The sequence below is a fragment of the Poecilia reticulata genome, chromosome 7 (genome assembly GCF_904066995.2).
Source record: "Poecilia reticulata chromosome 7, P_reticulata-male-v2, whole genome shotgun sequence".
Classification (NCBI taxonomy): Eukaryota; Metazoa; Chordata; class Actinopteri; order Cyprinodontiformes; family Poeciliidae; genus Poecilia; species Poecilia reticulata.
In genome coordinates this window covers 25235820-25256199 of record NC_088836.1, presented here as the reverse complement: position 1 = coordinate 25256199, position 20380 = coordinate 25235820, and the positions used below count along the sequence as shown (strand labels likewise).

General features: G+C 36.6%; 1 protein-coding gene across 8 annotated transcripts in view; it reads right to left on the bottom strand.

Moving 5' to 3' along the window:
* camta1a (calmodulin binding transcription activator 1a) overlaps window positions 1-20149 on the bottom strand; it is a 390768-nt gene extending 370619 nt beyond the window's left edge. For 3 of the 8 annotated variants that reach the window (XM_008414285.3, XM_008414286.3, XM_008414291.3), the window contains exons 1-3: window positions 19213-20115; window positions 14580-14681; window positions 2040-2143 (exon numbers count right to left, since the gene is read on the bottom strand). In XM_008414285.3, the coding sequence (XP_008412507.2) occupies window positions 2040-2143; window positions 14580-14681; window positions 19213-19237 (231 nt within the window). In that variant the 5' untranslated portion in view covers window positions 19238-20115. The other 5 variants (XM_008414292.3, XM_081609159.1, XM_081609162.1 and 2 more) reach the window with 4 other exon arrangements.
* Between the last annotated feature and the right edge of the window lie 231 nt (window positions 20150-20380).

The window sequence follows — 20380 nt, the reverse complement described above, 5'->3', positions numbered from 1 at the left end:
TGTTTTAAATTATTTTGTAAATATGAGGACAACAGAAAATCAATGTGAAACAAATACTTACTCACTGTAACTGACAGACCATCTTTTTGAATATCCTGTTTCACAACACAAGCCTATCTGGTGCCTTATTATCTGGTTGTTTTTCAGTCAATTAACTTTCATCACCGCAGATGACTGTATTTATATGGCTGCAATTTGTTAATCCCCAAAGCACGGATGGTTGATTTTTGCGCGTCGGCCTTAAGATTTGTCATCGAGTGCATTTAGGTCTAATTACTACCAGTTTTTCTCTGAAAAGAAGAAAAAGATTTTCATTCATCAATAGTGAAAATGAAAGCAATAAATTCATCAACCTATCCCCTGAGAAGGAGAGCAGGCTGACAAATGAGTTCTGAGGCAAATGAAGCAACACAAGTCCCTGTTTGGGAATTACAGTATAACATGTTTAAGACTTATGCCTACTTTCTTCTAGACTCCGAGTGAATAATTCATCATAAAAAACTGTTAGAAACTATTCCCTATATCTTAACATATTTTACTTTGTATGCCGAGGATACACAGCACTGTTAAAATTGCAGTTTCTTGTGATTTAGCGAAAACCGAGGCTAAGCTAAATCCTTTCTAAACCTTTTTGCACATGTGACATTTATCTTTTAACTGAAAAACGAACAAATCTGTTAGAATGAAAAAGAGGTTGCATAAAAGTGCACACATTTGAACTAATACTCTGTTAAAGTACCTTTTGATTCAATTTCATCATTCAGTCTTGCTTGTTAGGAGTAAAATCAGCATGCCATATTTTGACTTGAAAGTCTCTCAGATTGTGAGGATATTTTTTGTCCAAATGAGGGTTCATTCAGCTGATCCTGCAGATTTAGCTCTGGACACAATTTTTATTAACAACAGTTTAGATTGCCAGTTTAATTCCTGATCATCACATAGTCCTACCAAAAGTTTTGAAATTATCTCACTTTTTAAATGACAAATAGGACAATCTAAAAGGGGTATGTAGATTTCAGAGAGTTACTATATGTCAGTTTTCTCTAGAGATTCAGCCGACTGGCTTTTAGCTCAGCTCTGCCGATTCAAGTTTTTTCTCTATAGATTATAACAAATATTCTCCACCTTCTTACACAGAATAGTCTTGAATTTAAAAAGAAATAAGGGTATTTGAAGACTACCCTCATTTATGAATAAAAGCATTTGTGCCTAAACTTGCTTCAAAAACCATAAAAGTGCATGATGTTAGTTGACGTGTTCAAATGATTGTTAAATTGTCTGAATCTTAATTAATCATGCAATGTTTGTGGATGTGGATTTCTCAAAGTGCTGCATTGTTTTTTGTTATTCTCTTCATGTTAAATAAAATTTGTTTGAACTGTCTTAAGTTAAATTAACACAAAGGGTTAATTAACTTTCACCTGACAAGCATTTAATCAATATTTTATACCAAATGGTGATTCCTTAAAGAAAAATACCCTGAATTAAAAAATCAAAATACAAGTGTCTGACAAATATGTGGACCTGAGCAAAGTATAGAAGAAATGTTTAGTAATTTTTCTGCATTTTGCTACATTTTACCTCACATTTACAAATGAAACCAATCACACTCTTGCAATGGATTTAGTTTTTTTTTAAGTTGTGATTTGATAAAAAAACATATTTTTAACATCATATCACTGGAGATGTTTGTCAAAGTAATTAATTGGTTTCTTAAGATCAATTTTAATAGCAGTAAATGATATAAAGTCGACTTTAAAATTAAAATACTAAAAGCAACAACCCATAAACAGAAACAAAAGTTTAATAAAATCACAAACTCACTCATCTCATGCTTTGACATGAAGCTGATGTGAGAAGCATGTCTCCACTGTTTAAGGCCACTACAATAGATAGCGCGACTTTGTTCTGAAGAGAGTTCACATGACTTACAAATCTGTTTAAAAACGGCCTCTGAGAGCAGCTTGTCTGCTGGAAGGATATCTCTGCGCAGAGATGGATTTAGTGGAAGCAGGACTGATAAGCGGCGGCATCCTTACCTCATTAGTGTTCCACCGGTGCCTCTCCTTCGGCAGCGACGTGCATTTTGGTAGACATTCAAGCAGCTTCTTGGGCAGGTATATTTTCAAATGTCCATGTTCATCTACAACGAGAGCGAAACAAAAAGAATATTAAGCATGGGCTTCATATCTTATTGACTCACTTGTCTTCCCTCTTTATCAGTCTATCAGTCTCTCGGCTTTAAAACGCTGACTATAAAATAACCATCCCCAGCTGAATTAGGAAATTAATTTAAGAACAGCATAATGCATAAATTTTAGTTTGTGGTCGGCTAAATTATTTTACTGTGTAATGCAATCTGTCAGGGGAGTTTACCAGGAATTTTTCACTGTCAACTTGGAAAGGCTGTGTCTATTCATTATTTAGACACAATAAACACCCTTGAGTGATTTTATGGTGTATGGAGAGCTAGTATTGGAGGCTGTGTGCTGCCCTAAAGAATGTGGGGCATTATTCAAGGAAATGAATGCAATTACCAGGGCAATTGCTTAAATCATAATGTATGCATTTCAAGCTACAATTTACAAGAATTATCAAACTAAGATTTACAGACAAACCTCTGACGTAAAGAAATCGGGTATATTTCTTATTATTCTTCTCTTTTTGTAAAATATGCAAAATATCTTATTTTGCATATTTATTGACTAAATTTATTTAGTCAATAAATTTTCAAATTTATTGACTAAATTTGAAAATTATAAGAGTTTATTTCACTAACTTAGTTCACTATTGTAGAGATCAAGTCCACAAACTGATGTTTCCAAAACTTTCTGTTAAAAATAATAGTTTTATGCTTATTGGTAATGAAAACATAACCTTTAAGATTGTTTATTAAAAACAAAACAGTTTTAATAAATAAATAAGCACCTGCTAAAAGATTATTTTCAAACTGTACTTTTGAGAAACAATCACCACTGCAGCGCAAATTCAAACTTATTGAGAATGAATGGTTTAGAGAAAAAAACAGTTAACTAAAAATGTCTTTTTAAATGTTATGGTTTCAGATAATATACTGTAGTTTGCAAAAGTATTTATACGCCTTGATTTTTTTTGTATGTTGTATACTTTAATACATTATTATTGTACTGCGTAATTGTGAAGTGGAAAGATACAGGATGCATGGTTTTTCAATATTTCTTTTTACCAACTAATACCTGCAACGAATGTTCTGCATCTAAATGAGTCAATACTTTGTATAGTCAACATTTGCAACAATAGTTCTAGCTCAATCAGACTGAATGTAAAGTATCAATGACCAGCAATTCTCAAAAACTTTCCATAGATTCGTAGCTGTAGCAGTATTTTTGTTTCACAATAATGACGATCTTACAAGCTTGCTTTAGTTTTGAGCTTATGCGCCCATTTGACCCAAAACATATTTATCTTTGCCATAGAGAACATGTTTCCTTTCTTAACAGTCACTTCCAAATAACTGAACTGTACGAACATCTGGAAATTGTAACTAAGGATCAAAACTTTCCTGAGAGATTTTAAATGTTTGCATTTTATTACAAAGCAGTACATGCGAGTTGAAGCCTTAAACACATCCAAGGAGGTGCATCTATTTAACATAATAAAGATTGTTGATTAAACTATAATGTATAATCCCAAGTTTCTTATAATCATAGTAACTGTAGCTCTGTCATGTTGTAGGTTGTGTATTTGGACCCAAATGCAGGGAGGCAGAGGTAGCTTGAAGATGAAGGATGTTTAAAAAAATGAACAAAAAAATAAATAAATTACAAAAATCAGGGAGCCAGAGCAGAACAAAAGCCATAAATCCAAGGAAAAAACCAGCAGGGAAGAAACAGAGAAAATAACAATGTATAACAGGATTAGAGAGGAGGAACTAGCCAGCAGTATGAGCAGGAGGGTTTAAATACTGTGAGGGTGAATGCTGGAACGAAAGACCTGGGCAGGTGTGACAAGAGAGAGAGAGAAAAATGGCACAGTGGGCGAGGGATAGTGACTAGAAAATGAATACAACACTAAAGTATAACTAGACCAAAGAAACAATTAAACTACAGTAACAAGGAATAACTGGAGACAAGAAATAAACATAACTAAACACTAAGAAGGACTGAAAGTAAAACAGAAACAAAACTGAGAGATTTAAAGAAAGAGACAGAATAAAAAAAATAACTCAAAGCAACCCAGCACATAACACTCTATTTTTCTGCAGACCAACAACAGATTTTTGTCTAGGATTCCTCTAAATATATTTGCTTCACCCTGTTCCTACTGCAGAGAAGCATCTTCACAGCTCGATTCTGATCCCACCTTGTTTTATCCATGGACAGGCGTGGTGAAGGTGATGTGAAAGTATTAGTTTTCTTCCACACATTGCATTTTTCATGCAAGCATAAAGGCTTAGTTTTATGCTCTTCTGACATGTTTGCTGTTTGGTTTGTGAAAGAAAGAGACTTTTTATGGCTTTCCTCTTATTATTCTTCAATCAAGTCCAGATTTGTTGAACACACAACTACTGCAGTAGCTGTCGTGTTAATTTCCTCCTAAACTGTGGGTCTACCTCTTCGCTTCTGTGATTAATAGATTATCAAAGGATATGGATACTTTTGCGAGGATCACTGAATTCAACTTGCTACTTAGTGAAATAAAATATCAATGCTGTAGGTAATTTATGATCACTGTTAAATAAATTCAAATACTATCTTGAAAAAGTAAAGCAGTAAAGTCTGAGCAGATGATCACATCAGACTGTTTCACTGAGAAAGTATTTTAGCATCAAAAAAAGACCAAATACAGGTTGAGCTTAACTTTATACCTGACAGATAAATTTATATTATTCATCTGGCTGCTAACTTCACATTTTTATAGGAGCACAACAAGATTTATAATGATTAAAAAGAGTGTAACAATGCATTTTTATGTGAAACTATTTAATCCATGAGAAAATGAATCTATTTTTCAGCTGTAATGTGTGCATGCCAAACCGAATATAAATACATGTGTGCAGTATAATGCAAATGACTCCATCTGTAATGCAATAAAGCTTAAAAATAAATTTCTACAAGAAAACAAGCAAATACTTGGAATTGAAATGGCTTTTTTTGTGATTATAGAAGTGTAAAATGGGAGAAAATGATAAATAAAGTGAGTGAAAGGAAACAGACTAGATGTCAGTGGTAGATCTCAATGGTTGAGTTCAGGAAAAGAAAGAAAAAGTTTTCAAAATGTAATCATAGAGATAGAGTCTCTGTGGCTTCCCTGCTGCCTATCACACAAATATAGTACAGTGTCACTGCCCCTGAACATCCATATGGAAAATTCAACCCAGTTGATCCATAGAGACGGAGCTGGCATGAAGCCTCTGGGTGTAACGTGTAAGGTAGAACATCACTATACCCAAAGGAGTGCCGAAGTAGATTTGTAAAATCTGCTACATCCGCCTGTTCCTGTAATACTACATGTAGACTCAGTTTTTTATGAGCTGCACACGTAATCATTGGCTTAGCCCAATTAAGAATCACATCCAGCATCTGCTCTGAGGTACCGGCACAGTGGTTTTATCGTCAAAACTGGAGAACACGCTGTCACTGAATGACACAAGGTGAAGGAAAGATAGAAAACTGTAACTGCCTTAATGTGCAGTCTACTTACGGGAGCTTAAAATGGAATAAAATAAGAAAAGCGAGCCCACACTTAGATTAAAACTTGATGGAATTTCAGCTTTACATTGTACATTAATACTATCTGAAATTTGATAAACTTGTGACAAACCTAGATTTTTTTTTCACTTATGGTAACCTCTTTCTGCAGAGAAATTAATAGTTCCCCATATCACCCTAAGGACACAAAGAATACAGTGTCTGGCAACATATTCAGTATGTAAAATATTAATAGCTATTAAACTTTTTTCATGTTGTGTCACATTTTAATGGATTTTTATGTTTTAAATCCATGTGAAGTAGTGCATGCTTGTGAAATAGGTGGAAAAATTACAGATGGTTTCAATCTTTTTTTTTTTAGTAAATGAAAAATATGTGCATATCTATTCACAAACCCCCAGAGTCCATAGTTTGTAGAATTGCCTTTAGCTGCAGATATAGCAGTAAGTGTTTTGAGGTATGTCTCTTGCATTTGTAGAGACTCAAGATTATGCCCATTCGTCTTTGTAATTTAGCTAAAGCTCATTCAGATTAGATGATGGGTGTCTGTGACAGCAGTTTTCCAGTTGCCAAGATTCTTAGTTTAACAAGCGACTACTGTCATATTCAAAAGGTAGGTAGCAGGTATTGAACAACCTTTTCATTAAGCCCACATTTGTGTATTAAAAATGTTTTTTTTTTATCAATGTCAGATTTCTATTCTCTGTAAAAGGAAAATCATCACAATTAACAGAAACAAAGGCTCCAAAACATCAGTCTGTGTGCAATTAATTTACATAACGTGATTTGTTTGGTGATGGAGTTACCAGCTTTTCAATAATAATCTAATTGTGCCTGCAGGCTTTTATTTATTACGCTCCACTGTAGCTCTGGCTGTATGTTTAGGGTTGTTGTCTTGCTAAAAGTTAAACCTCGATCCCCGTCTTAAAAGTTCTGGAGCAACTAACAGATTTTCTTCTAGGATCGCGTTTAGCTCCATCCAACAACTCTGACCAGATTCCAGGTCTTTCCTGAAGAAAACCGTCCCCTTGTCATGATGATGAACAGTGCTCTGTGAAGTGTTCAGAGATTGGCATAATGCTTATAACCTAACCATGACCTAAACTTCTCTACAACTTTGTCTCTGATCTGCCCGTTGTGCTTACTGGTCTTTATGATATGGATACAGTTACACTGTTTGCTTGACAGTATAACTTTGAGGCCTTCGCTGAACAGCTGGATTTACTCAGAGATAAATACACACAGGTGAACTTCATTAATTAGTTGACCTCTGAAGGTAACTGGTTGAATAAAAGTTAAAGAGGTGGTTGGAAAACCACCATGGTTTCATTTCACAATTATTCACATTAGTGTGAAAATTCCAGATTCAACATCTGCAAACAGATATGTCTATGAAAGGCATTCTTACTCTTTTAAAACATTTAAACAAAAAAACTATTTTAAGAGAGTTGCAAAAATTTTCATCAGTGGTTGTAATATTTTTTTACTTTTAGTAACAGTTTGTTTGTTTGTTTGTTTTTTACTAGTTTATGTGCAATCCAGTGGCTTTGGAAATCGGTTTCATCTCCAAAATACTTTGTAGTTGAAACCTCTATGCATAAGTTGGAGCATTAAATCACATCTGTGTTTTACTTATAAATTCTTTACAGGCAGGATAGCTCAACTCTTTAGTACCTAAACTATATACTGCAGCAAACATCATGTTATTGTGGCTGGTTTTTAAACATATTGCTGTTATAAATCTCGGAGGCTTAAGCAAAAAAACACATTTAATTCTTCTTCTCTTCTATACCTGACGTTGCAAAATTTTCAGAAGATTATAAATAAACAGAAAAGAAACACCGAAATACATCGTTAAAAAAAGTTACAAAAAAGTTATCACTTCCTTTGACTGCCTATTTGCTTATAGTTTTTTACATTCTCCTCATTGTCCCTTCTGACAAATCTAGCCTTCTCAAGATTATATTTTTGCAAAATAGAAAATTTTCAGTAATTTATTTCACCCTTTAATCACTGATGAACAAAATAAAGTTTAACATTAGTGACCATTTTACTTCACAAGGCAAAATAAGGTGAGACTACTTTTCAGGTTTTGGAAATAATAGATTACTGATGTGCATGTTGATTACAGTGTCAAAACTCTCCATCTGTGCCATAAAGGTGCTCTCTTCACATCAAACTATTTCCAGGTGTTACTTTTACAGCATATAAAGTATAACGGAAATTCCTTTAGACTCCTCTCCCGTATACTGAGAAAATACGCTTTTACAATTGACTCCATATACAGTACAGGCAGTAAACTGCATTTGGTATGAAAAACAAACTGTGGATTCAAAATGCTGACTTTCAGTATTTTGATACTGTGTGCATTGCTCCAGAATAGCGAAGTCAGTCAGCTGACCTCAATCCAACTGAGCATGTGTTTCACTTGCTGCACACCAGACTGAGGGCAAAAAGCCTTCAAAACAAGAAAGATATGAGAGTGGCTGCAGCACAGGCCTGGCAGAGCATCACCAGGGACCATGCCAAGTATCTGTTGTCGTCTAAGGATCATGAATTACACAATTACAACAGCAGCAGCACAGTCTGCAAAGAAATATTTAACATATATCTAATTAATCGTGATGTCTACATTTTAACAATGCATGCTCTCTAATCAAACGTAAACGTCGGCGTTCACTGTATCTGCCTCTGATACAGCAGAGTATTCCAAGCTACTCCTGCATCGTTTTAAATGCAATTGTGTCTTTTTGTTGTTAAGTACGCCACATGTTTTAGATGTGGCACTTCAGATCAACACAGTTGGCATTCTCTAATCCAGGAGTCCTTGTCTAACTTCAAAAAAGGAGTTTGTTTTTTAACACGGAAGCTCTCAAAGCTTGCAAGCGGAAACTCAGAGTAGAGGAGGGCTTTCTTTTCACAACATTGCACTCTCAAAGTTTTTTTTTTTTTCACGCTAATAATATCTGAGCTGCTGTATGTCTTCGATTTCTTCCACTGGGCTTTTCCACTTGTGAAGAAGGAAGTTCCAACAAAGAATTGCTTATTAATTAAAGATCTGCCCACTGTGGAATGAAAACTACTGCGATTTGTGCATAAGCAGAAAACAACCCCAGGGAGAATACCTTAGAAACCACATTTGGACTATACTTAATATAGAGTAGAGTTCCCAAATCAAATTGTATGATTTGATTAGTGCTTAAAGAACAAATACATGCATGACCATAAGCTAATGGCACACTAAAATAACTCTGCTTCTCTGCATTTTGCATATGAGTCTCCCTTTAAGGTTTAATAAGAAACTGGGATTAAACAGCAGGCTTAATAAATGCCTGCAGCTGGTAGCTGGGGGAAAATACACAGAAAAATACAATTTGGTAGTAACACTAAAGTGCAAGACAGGCTGCTACAAAGGTTTGTTACATGAGAGGATGTGCTGAGCTGAGCTGGCACACTGCAGCCAATTACATTCCAGGTCCTGATGAGCAAGCTCACATACAAAAATCTAAACAGAGACGGAAACTCCTTTCAGCACAAAGGTTTGCAGCTTTTATGTTACAATCACAGGCTGTGTTTGTGCCAAATAGCGGTCGGCTGCACATGCTGCTCCATAATTTACATCACCCTGGCTATAAAGATATATTTTTCTCTGCTGATGTTTGGATTATCACTGATCCTGGCTGCTAAGCAAACACTTGGGCTGAATTTAAGGGTATTTGTCATGCTCGCTTGCTCCAGCCCCACCCTAGAGATGAGAGCGAGGGTCATGAGACTGGAAAGGCTGACAAAAACAAATCTTTAATCAATATCTAAACCCTGAACGCAAAACCCTCTCTCTTCTGTCTCTGTCTGGGAGCGCTCTGGGAGTGACAGTTTTTCTTTTTAATCTGTGCCTGCATTGTGGAGAAATTGCAAGCTAATGTTTTGGCTATAGATCACTCAACAAATCGCCAGTGGCGGTGCATATCTAAAGCAACTGTTTGAATGCTAACACTTTCCACAAAGGCTAATATGGCTTGTAGACATGAAGAGCACTGTAAATGTTTCAACATGAATCACATCAGAGCTAAGTTACACAGTTTTGCTGCAGATATAGAAACTTTGGATACAGCACTAATCTGTAATTTTGTCACAAAACAAATACAAAAGATGCATTTGTGTTGTGAATTAATGTGACAAACCAACAGATATTAATGAAAGAATTTAGTTTTTTCGCAGATGAAAATCTATGATTTTGTATTCAGACTCCAGGGTAACAAATTATCTTGAGATGCCACCTAATTATTAAGTCAATAAGTAATGTATTATTAGCATAAATCTAGATGTTGTGTGTTGAAATTCCTGGTCTACATGTAAAACTTTACACATAGAGGAAAAATTAACAGCACACATCCCACTGAACAAACCAAGCCTACAGGGAAACGGGTCAGATTTGATGGGAAGGCGGCAAAATACAAAACAACATGTCATATTTAGCTAATATTTATTTGTAAATACATATGTTCTACCTTGTTTTGGTTAATCTGGCAAAATCTCAATTGGGCAAAATGGGCAACTCAAGAGGTTATAAAAAGACTATAGGCAGAGGATAAACATCCATCAATCACTCGAACAGAGTAGAAAAAATTTACAATTTGATTTTCTGTCAGTTTATCCCTGCATGTTTAAAGGAGCCAATAAAGACAAATATGAGCACTCTGCCAGCATGATCACAGATAATTGAGTTTACACAGCTAACTGTGGCTTACTTGTTTATAAACATTCGATTCTCATCACTGACCAGTAAGAAGTGCTGAGAAATTCATTTAGGTCTAACACCACTGAAGTCCAGAATCATTAAACTGGATGAGTTTCCCTGCACAAAACTGCATCTTGGAATTTAGCTTAAAGAGCTTTACAGATACATCAGTTTTAATGTTGTGAAGGACCATTATAAAACACAAATATCTTTAAAAGAAGCAAATCTGACAGCTGTTTTACATGCAGCTGCAGTGTATAAGATATGAGCCATGAAATACTGAAATATAATGGGATTTATGAAAATTGTCTATGAAAGAAAGTGGAAAATTTCATGTAGAAAAATTGCTCTACAAAAGGCCAGATGTCAAAACAGCAGTGAAAACTCAGAAAATGGGTAAAGAGGCATAAAGTAGTAACAAGTTGTAGGCAGAGGGAACAAAAAGTAGAGATGAACTCAGACAACCAAGGAGAAATGGTCAGCTGGTGACATGCTGCATTCTAAAAGCACAAAATCTGAAAGCGAGACGTGAAAGAATGAGGAGGAAGTGTAAACAGGAGGTACAAACTTGCAGAAGAATTTTCAGGATATTAGTTTTGAGCGCATTCATTTCTGAGGAAACGTTTTTCTTGCCTCTGAATCTGTGATTTGCACATATCCCTGACACAAACTATAACAGTACGCAAAAGGCAGGTACCAATTTCTTTCCGACAAATAAACCCAACTAATAAGTTAAAAACTGACTTGATTTCTATCGGAAACCAAGTAGAAGATATCTTGTCACTCTTTATAATAATTTTATATAGATTCCAAATAACAAAACAAAAACAATTTCACTCTGTTAACTCTGTAATTTGCAGAACCATTTCTACAAAAGTGCCACATGTAGACACTTTTTTGTATCTAAAGAATTTCCATTTTGGTCTTTACTTCTTATTGTTATTCTCGCAAAAATGCTTGCAGTCCTGTGGCACTGTGATGCCATCTTGCTTGCACTGCTCTTTTGAAGTCTGCTCATTGATTTTCAATTATGTTTAGGTCAGGGTATTGTGAGGGCCAAGGCCAAACCCTCAGCTTCCGCTTCTTGAGGAGCTCCATTTTGGACTTTGATATTTGTTTTAGGAGTTTTTCAGTTGCAGAAGCCCTCTTCCTTTCTTCTACACACTTTTGACAGAAACACAATTGCTGTTTAGTTGTTGGATTACTAAATGTGTCAAACATAAAATAGTCCTTTCTCTAAATTTGTATAATTGAAATGTTTGTCTATAGTTTCACAAAGAGGTCACTTAATTTATGGTTTACATTTTCGCTTAAATTTTAGGCACAATTCTATTATGCACAAAATCCTCCTGTTTAAAAGCACTGCTAAAATTATGAGACGGAGCAAGTTTTTCTCTCCGCATGTGAGGCGTTCACAGGCGTATCTACTCAGTGAAAAGTTCACTGCAATGTCAAGTTCTGCTTATTTTTCTTGGAGGCTTTTTGGAGTTTAATGCGAGCTACAGTTTGCTGTTTGCTTCTCTAGCAATCCATCAAGGAGTTTTCTCAAAATGTTCTGTTTCCCTCAGACCTCGGCTTGACCTTCGTCATTCCTGCTAACTTACTTTTTCCAATTGAATCGAGAATTACAAACTAACGCTAAAAACATTTGTCTGTTTACTTCTCATGACTTTCTTTTGTGTCAAGGCTTTAAAACTACACACAGACAATTGAAGCTATGTCTGACTTCCTTTGCTGAACTGTCCAAGGTCCTGATGGCTGCTGATAGGAACACGGAGAAGAGTGAGCAGACTTGGATTTAAAATAGCAATGCATTAGTGTAGGACTGGGAAACCAATTATGTTTATCATTTGGCCCATGGCCTGTTTGATAATACCCTTACATGCAGTGAAATTACTCACCACCCACCAGTGTAAAAGAGAAAAAAGTATCTGACAAGTAAACCTTCATGCTGTGATGTTACAAAGCAAACCAAAACAAAGAGAGCAGTTCATGGCCTCTGGAGATAGCATCTAGGATGAGTGTTTGACCTGCAATGTACACAACAGCTGTTGGAAAAGATGTGAGGGGAGTTTGTTTTTTTTCCCACTACTGGATACATGCAATATAGAAATTTCTGAGAATCTCAATGGACATCATCTCTTATTTGTTCTGCAACTAGACAAGAAGCAACATGTGCAGTAGTATTGCAGCTTTTATTTTTAAGGCTGTTGTTTACAGCTGCACTTTTAATGCTTCACCAGTGGGAACACGGGGCACACCATGTATTGTTATTATTATTATTATTATTATTATTATTATTATTATTATTATTATTATGTGTATTATTATTATGTGTATTATTATTAATAATTACTATTAATTATTAATAATAATACACACTGTGTATTATTATTATTATTATTATTATTATTATTATTATTATTATTATTATTATTATGTAGCATAATAAGGAAAGACTGTAAAAAGAAAGTCAAACTGCTAAAAACAAATAATGAAAAAAAAAACATTAAAAAAAAAACCTCGGCCTATTACTGGAAGTTCAACAAACATGCACACATGGTTAACTGCCTGCAACAAACTGAAAATGACTCTTTATGTGTTCTCAGCCCTCAGTGAGCTCACCCATCCATAAAAATCCCATCTCAAGGAGAGCAGAGGTGAGGTCTCTTTTTCCCCACCTCTCTTTCTCTCTTCCTCTTGTTCTTTTTTCACTCTTCTCCCTCTTGCTTACAAATGCGCGCACAAAAAAGCGCCTTCTTTCTGTATCATAACTACTCTCACAATTACTCAGACGATTACTCAGATCAATGGTTTGCCTGCCTGCATTCTGACTGTCCCCCCCCCCCCTCCTTGGTAGGCAGAAAAAACCTCCAGGCTGAACACATTAAACAGAGTGTGTGACATGGGGGACAGGATAGTGTAATATCACGCAATAACATGAGAGAAAATAGCAAGACTGGCAAAACATATTGTCAGTCAGAGCTGTCACACATGAGGGGGTAACACAAAAGTATATCAGCTATGTATCTGTTACAGTCTACAACCCTGTTTCATAGATCTGCACAAGAGCTCCCCTGCCATTAAATCTCTAAGACGTTCTCGGTTAAAGAGAGCAAAACAATGTGGTGCTGTGGAGCTCTCCCAGTGGCAGTTATCACTGGTGAAGCACAGAGCCTAACAAGGGGTTGGGGTGATTTCATGCTCTCTATTTAGAAATGACAATACATGAGCACACTTAATTACGCAGTCTCTATTCTAGATCAACACGGTCTTCCAGCAGCGAAGGGGATGGTGTATTCATTAAGAGTAAAAGGGACTCCTTTCTGCTGAGAAACAATCGGCTTCACAGAGGGGGACAGTTTCAATGTGGGAAACAGACAGGAGGCTAAAACAGATCAGACGTATTTTCTAAAGAGGAACGAAAAGAAAGTCATCCAAAATAAAGTCAAGACTTTGGCCTATATTTCTGACTGATGTGTTTTGGTTGTGACGAAATAAAGCGACTGTGTGCAGAATTGTGAGTGCAGTGAGGCAGTTCCCTCAGAAGCTGGTTTTTACAAGTCATAAAAATCCTCTGTGATGCTTCTTTTTTTTTCTCTCTCTCTCTCATCTTTGTTCTTTACTCCCGGTCTGCAGTTTTCACACAGCACAAAATGTAATGACAGGAAGACAAATAATAATTCAATTTGAATATCACAGAATATTAACGTTTAAGAAATGCATGAATATTTTAGTCCTATGCTATTTAACCTGCCAACATTTTTTATTTGCTCTGTTGTTTTCTCGTCATCAAAGAAAGCTTTGAGAAGAGCAGACAAAAGGCAAAGACAGAGTCATAATTGATGGCTCAGGGCTCAAGCTTTCTCTCTGAGGGTCTGCTCAGGTCCTGATCCCGTGGCCTCAACCTGAAACAATCACTCTTAGTTAACGACAACACTTCAGCTATTGACAGCATGATCCTGTAAAGCAGACACTTCAATCAACAGAGCAGCCGCAGGAGGTGTTGTGTTGGAGGAGAAGAAAACAGGGGAGGGGGCATGGGGACGGATGAAATCAAGAAGTAAATAAATGAATTGATGGATGAATAATAGATTGGCCAGCTAGTGGCGACTTGCAGCAGGAATGCAGTATTAATAACTGACTCTTACTGTTCGTCTCTGTGTCATCACTGATACTCTTAGGTGGACCATGGCCAGCATAACACACTGCTGATCTGTACATTCGATCCGGATTACGAACTTTCTTCAGTCCTTTAGGAGGCAAAGAGAAAAGTAGAGAAAAATCGAGGAAAAGTAGCATTCTTCCAGCCTGTGACAGCTAAGCACAATCCTCATGCACAAAATACACAGAAACAACACAGAATATTTAAATACATACAGACAAAGTGCGTGTGTTTGCATCTTAAATAATAAGTTGGAAAATGGCTTAAAAGAAAGGCATAATTTATTGCAGCTGTATAATAATACTCCAAAAAGTTTCTGAAAAATTCAACCTTTTATTTGAGGGTATTTATTCAATTTGAGAAAAATCCTATCTGTTATGAAATAGTTATTTTTTGTTTTTTAACTAAATCAGCAGTACCACAAATACAATAAATGTAATGATACCATTTTTTTCATAATGTATCAATTACTAATTTAAACGTTAATCTGAGTTTCTAGAGATTTTGAATTGATAATTAATAAGAATAGCTGTGGAAGGTAATTTTTAAAAAAAATCTCCAGATCTCACTGTAAGAAGAACCGCAGCATCGAGTGACATTATATGGTCACCAAGTCCCCACAAAACCCATGATACTCTTTCTATATGCCAATCAGATGGTTGAAAGGAATGTGAGGAAAAAATAATCACAAATGCAAACATTGGAGGTTCCTACAATCTACTGGGACTTTCACTGAAACCATCTGCATCAGTCAGAGGAGGTTGCAATTAAATTTATTCTCAAAAGATGCTGCAGGTGGTTAAAACAGAAAAACAATATGTGAAACATTGTTTCCCACAAGTATGGTAGACAATCTGTGATGCTGTGGGCCTTTTTCATTTCTCAACACCATGGTAACGGTTTTAAAGGCATAAAATTGTGAACTTTATCAAAAGCCAGGTCATTTTATATCGCAGCTGAAAATGGGTTATCTTTGGTAATTTTGAAAAGGATAATGCTAAAATTAAATCAAAAATAGTTTACCTGAGACAAACCTAACACAGTACAGAGACTTAAATTGTATGGAAAGAACTCATGAAAATATATAAAGAAGTTAATAATAATTGACAACATCTCCCTGATTGTAAATTCTCATTTCTTGAAAGGTTACATCAGATTATGCGTGGTGCTATTCTCAATAAATTGCAGCATCAGATATTTTCAAAAAACAATAATTTCTCAAAATGTAATTCTTACCTCCAGTACATCAATTCACTCAAATTAAAGGTTGGATTTTTAAATGTTTTTATTATGATATTATACTAATACAATAAAATAAAACATTATAGCAAGGTTTTTAACACTTCTTTATCATGGAGGCAAACAATTTCCAGAGAACTGTATTAAACACACAAATCACGTTTTTGTTGCCCTCAGAAATGTTTTATATCCTACAAGGAAATAAATAAACAGTAAGGGTCAGTGTAACTGTGACCCTCTTTGATACAGGCAGTAACATTTCTTATTGTTTAAGTGGTAAACTGAATGATTCAATACAATCAATCAGTTGAGACCGTGCAAAGCAGTACGTAAAGGTCTGCTACGTGCAGGAATCAGGAGCGATACGTCTCAGCAACCACAGACACTGCCCGACTAACATCCATCCATACCTCACTGATCCAATTAAAAGGCAGAGCAGAAAACCCAGCACCTGATTCACTGATTCAACGTAAGGCCAAGGGAAGAAACAGTCTGTCCTACAACACGAGGTTCAAAAATTCATGCCTCTTTTTACAAAACAGGATAGAAATGTTTGTATCATTGCTGCACAAGCATTTTTTGGAAGTTGAGGGCTCACTGTGTGCTCGCTTGATGTTTTGCTGGCGCTTCACGTTGCATTCTGATAACATCAAGAAGTGCATTAAACTGCACTGCTTAAAAATAAGAAAATAGGGTCTGTTTTAAATTGCCCACTTTTGTTGACTGTTTTTCAATTCCTCCATCCTTGTATTTGCATTTTTCTTATTTTGAATGAATATGAGGTTACAAATTTTAGTCTAAAATTTTTTTTAAAAATCAGACTGTGTGAAGATTCAACTTAGCGATTAAATAAAATCTCGAGGCTTGCCGTTACAAAGCCCCTTGCTTCACATATGACTCTTGTACAGAAGTATTTGTATAGGGCTGTGACCCGGCAGATTTTTTTAAGACTGCAGGCTGTAGTTTTCTCTAGAGCAGTGTCATTGTGAGGCATATCAAGCCTGTCCTTTCGGTGCCCTCCTAGCCTTGTGCTTAAAGTAACGCACACACTGAGATTTTTAGGTGTGTGAAGGGGAGTAAAAATATCCCCGAGGGCCTTGAGACTTGAGAGAAATACACCAGGATGTAAACATTACACCACAGAGTAAGTCCAGGTCATGGCCCCTCACTTGTTATGGACCTTTCGTGAGACCTGCCAAACAAGTGTGAGCCATCAGCACTGCCCACAAGCCACAAGGACAAAAGGTTGAAGTGGGGTGGGGGGAGTCCTGATTTCATAGCTGAGAAAAAATGCACACTTCCTCGTTACACAAAAACTGCGGTAAAACTCGTGTTCTGCATTAACGAAGAGCACAAAACAAAGAAAAAGTGGGAGCAAAGACTTCTGACAGCTCTATATAAAAGCTGTGAAGATCAAGTCTGCATGAGACGACATGGCATTTACATAAAGGTGTGAAGTAATCTCCCTCTTTCCCTATGCTCTCCACCCTCCTCCTCCTTTTTCCACTGACCGGCCTCTCAGGAGCACTGAAAATAACTTGACCGGCTCAGCAATGGGACTTTCAAGCCTCGGTTTTCAGTGAAAAGCTCCTTGCGTTGGAGAGGCTACACTACCACTCTAAGATACAGCCTGCGTGTTTAGTTCATTTAATGTTAGGAAAAGATTTAAGACTCTACAACATAGTCAAGTCATTACTATCACAAAACAGATGTCTTCATTTCTTTTTTTGTCCAAGCCCCAGACAGAGTCCAAAGATATGAGAGGCTCCTTAGCTCAATAGCACCCCCTGGTGGGACTCCTTTTGGTGGTTGGCACACTGACATCCAAACCAACTAAAACCACAGTGTTTAATCTCTATCGTTCATAAGAACAAAAAACTATTTAAAACACTGGTAATTATGCATGAAAATAATTTATCTTCGAAGTTGCTGACACTAAGTCTGACATAGTTGTTCTTTTTAATAGTCAAACACAATAAAACATTAAGAACTGATAGGAAACAGCTGGACCTAACGTGCAACATCTTAAATTATGCAGCTAGTTTTTAAGTCTAGAAACTCTTTTTGCTGCACCCTGAGGCTATTAACATGAATAAACATAAAAATAGAGTTTCATCGTATCCAAAAAGAACATGGTGTTTCAGGAACATTAATGGACTCACAAACAAAAAGTTAATAATGACAGATATTTGCATGCCAAAAAGGCATAAACAGCTATTCAACACGCCAATATTGTCACGTAAATTCGAGAACGCATTTTAATATATTGAAATTTGTTGCGTTAACAAGAGCAATTAGATAACTCAACCAAGCCAAAGTACAAGTACGAACGAAAAGCTGCGTTTTAGGCTATCGTTCCCTTTATTTTCATGCACGCGTAATTTAATTACTCACCCAAAAAATCCATGGGCCTTTCTGAATGGGCATAGATCTCTCATGCATCTGAGTTGTAATAAAATATTCCACTAAAAAGGAAATAATTAAGCCTGGTGCATCTGCTTCTCAGTGAGCGAAGCGTGTGAAATCAGCTGAGAAGGGGGAGGAAAGTCATCATTCTGTCCTATGTGTAAAGTAATGTAATGGGCAGGCTGCTGGAAATCCTACTCTCCATCCTCCCTCTTCATCTTCTGGTGTGATGGCATTTCAAGCGCGACAGGGCATCTCAAGGCAACACAATGGTTTCATACTCTTGTTTCAGACCGAATGTAGGGCAAAAAAAAAAAAAAAAAAGTATTGGAAAAACATTATTTAAAAATAGATCACAGTTCGCCGGATGCCAAAGAAAGAACGCTCGCGCTTCAAGGAGGAACTGAACGACCCTCTCCAACTTACATATTTTAAAACAGGCGTGTCTTAATTATTATTTCAGGGCAGCCAAAACAAGCGGTTAGAAAAAAGGATAAACTAACAGAACTGAGCTCTGAAATAAGAGAAGAAGTTGGTCGATCCCGATGACATGTTGTCATTAACTTAGCCTTGTTGGGAACAACTTGCACTGCACGTCGTTTTGACAAGAATCCGGAGCACAATAAACCGTACACGCGGTACTTTAAACCACGCTGACAATTTGTCCTCGTGGCGTGTTTTTTTCTTTTCTTTTCTTTTCTTTTTTTTTTTTTTATAATGTGGGCTATGCTGGGAATACAGCGGCTGGCTCCAATGAGAGCTAATATTAGCTGGCTAGTGATGTCTCCACGTTTCAGCTGCCTCTGTGTGTTCGGAGGAAAACAGCGGCGCCGTTCTCCGCCGAAAAATTTTCTCCCCACTCGTCCTCACGCTCGTGACATCCCCGCGCGGAGTTGCGGCCGCTCCGTAAAAAAAACCCCCACACCACACCGCGGTCACACTGTTAAATTTAATCCCATTATATTTCTTCTTACCTTCCGGCTTGTTTTCGGCAGCCATTTCCCCTTCACGCGCAACATCCTCCTCCTTCCTCACGACCGTGGGTACCACGCGCGTGCACGGTGAGGACAGCACGAGGAGGGACCGGAGCGGCACGCGGCGAGTCGGTCCGACCAAGGCGAACTTACTATTGGCTGCAAGGCGGTGAGTGACGGAGGGGCTCCGAGATGAAAAACAACATCTCTCCTCACCTTGGCACCTCCAGCTGGGATTTTATTTATTTATTTTTTTTCCCCTTTATTGATTGTATTTTGAAGGCATTTCTGAATTAAGCTGCTTTTAATAAAATTGTGGGTAAAAGAAAAATAAATAAAAGTATATCCGATGCTTTTTGAATATCCTATTGAGTCAAAACTAGTTTGAATGTTTTATTTTGAGGTTGCAGGTTGTCAATCCAAAGTGACACCAAACTTGTTTGTGTCATGAAGTAACAGAGTAGAACCCCTTCACTAGACAAATATTCACGTTTCTTAAACATGTGAACAAACAACAGGCAATATAAAACAATAACAATAGAAACTCGACGTTTCTATCAGTCTGACATTAAATTCGACTATATGTTTTCTACTTCTATTTTCTACAGGCTACTAAAATAAATGTAGAGTCTGCTTTATAGAAGTTTTATCACTTTTGTGTAATTCAAAAGTTAGCATATTACTGTGCCATTTAAGAATTTATGAAATCCCTCATAATGATGCCAGAGCTTTTTAAGCTTCTGATGGGTTTATTCCAAATATGAGTTAAATGGTGTCATAACTGTGGATGACACTGGAAAGGATTTCTTGACATCCACAAGTCTGCTTCATCCTTGAGTACATTTGACAGATAACTAAAAAGTGCCACTTTCATCTGTTCAAACAATTATATGCAAGAAGAAACAAAATGGGAATTCCCAGTCATTATGCAGTTCAGAAAAAAATACTGGATGTGTCCCAGAGGAGCAGATATTTAGGTCCATAATGTGCTTGCTCACCCTTGAACAAAAACTAAAGACCTCTTGAAGAGGCAGGATGAAGCTGGTGAGAGTATTATTATAATGTCATGTTTCACATGCAGAATGACAAGCAGGACACAGAATGAAAAGGTAAAACAGAAGAAAATGTACAATGAAGGGAAATTTGGCCCTCTGAATTCGGCACCATC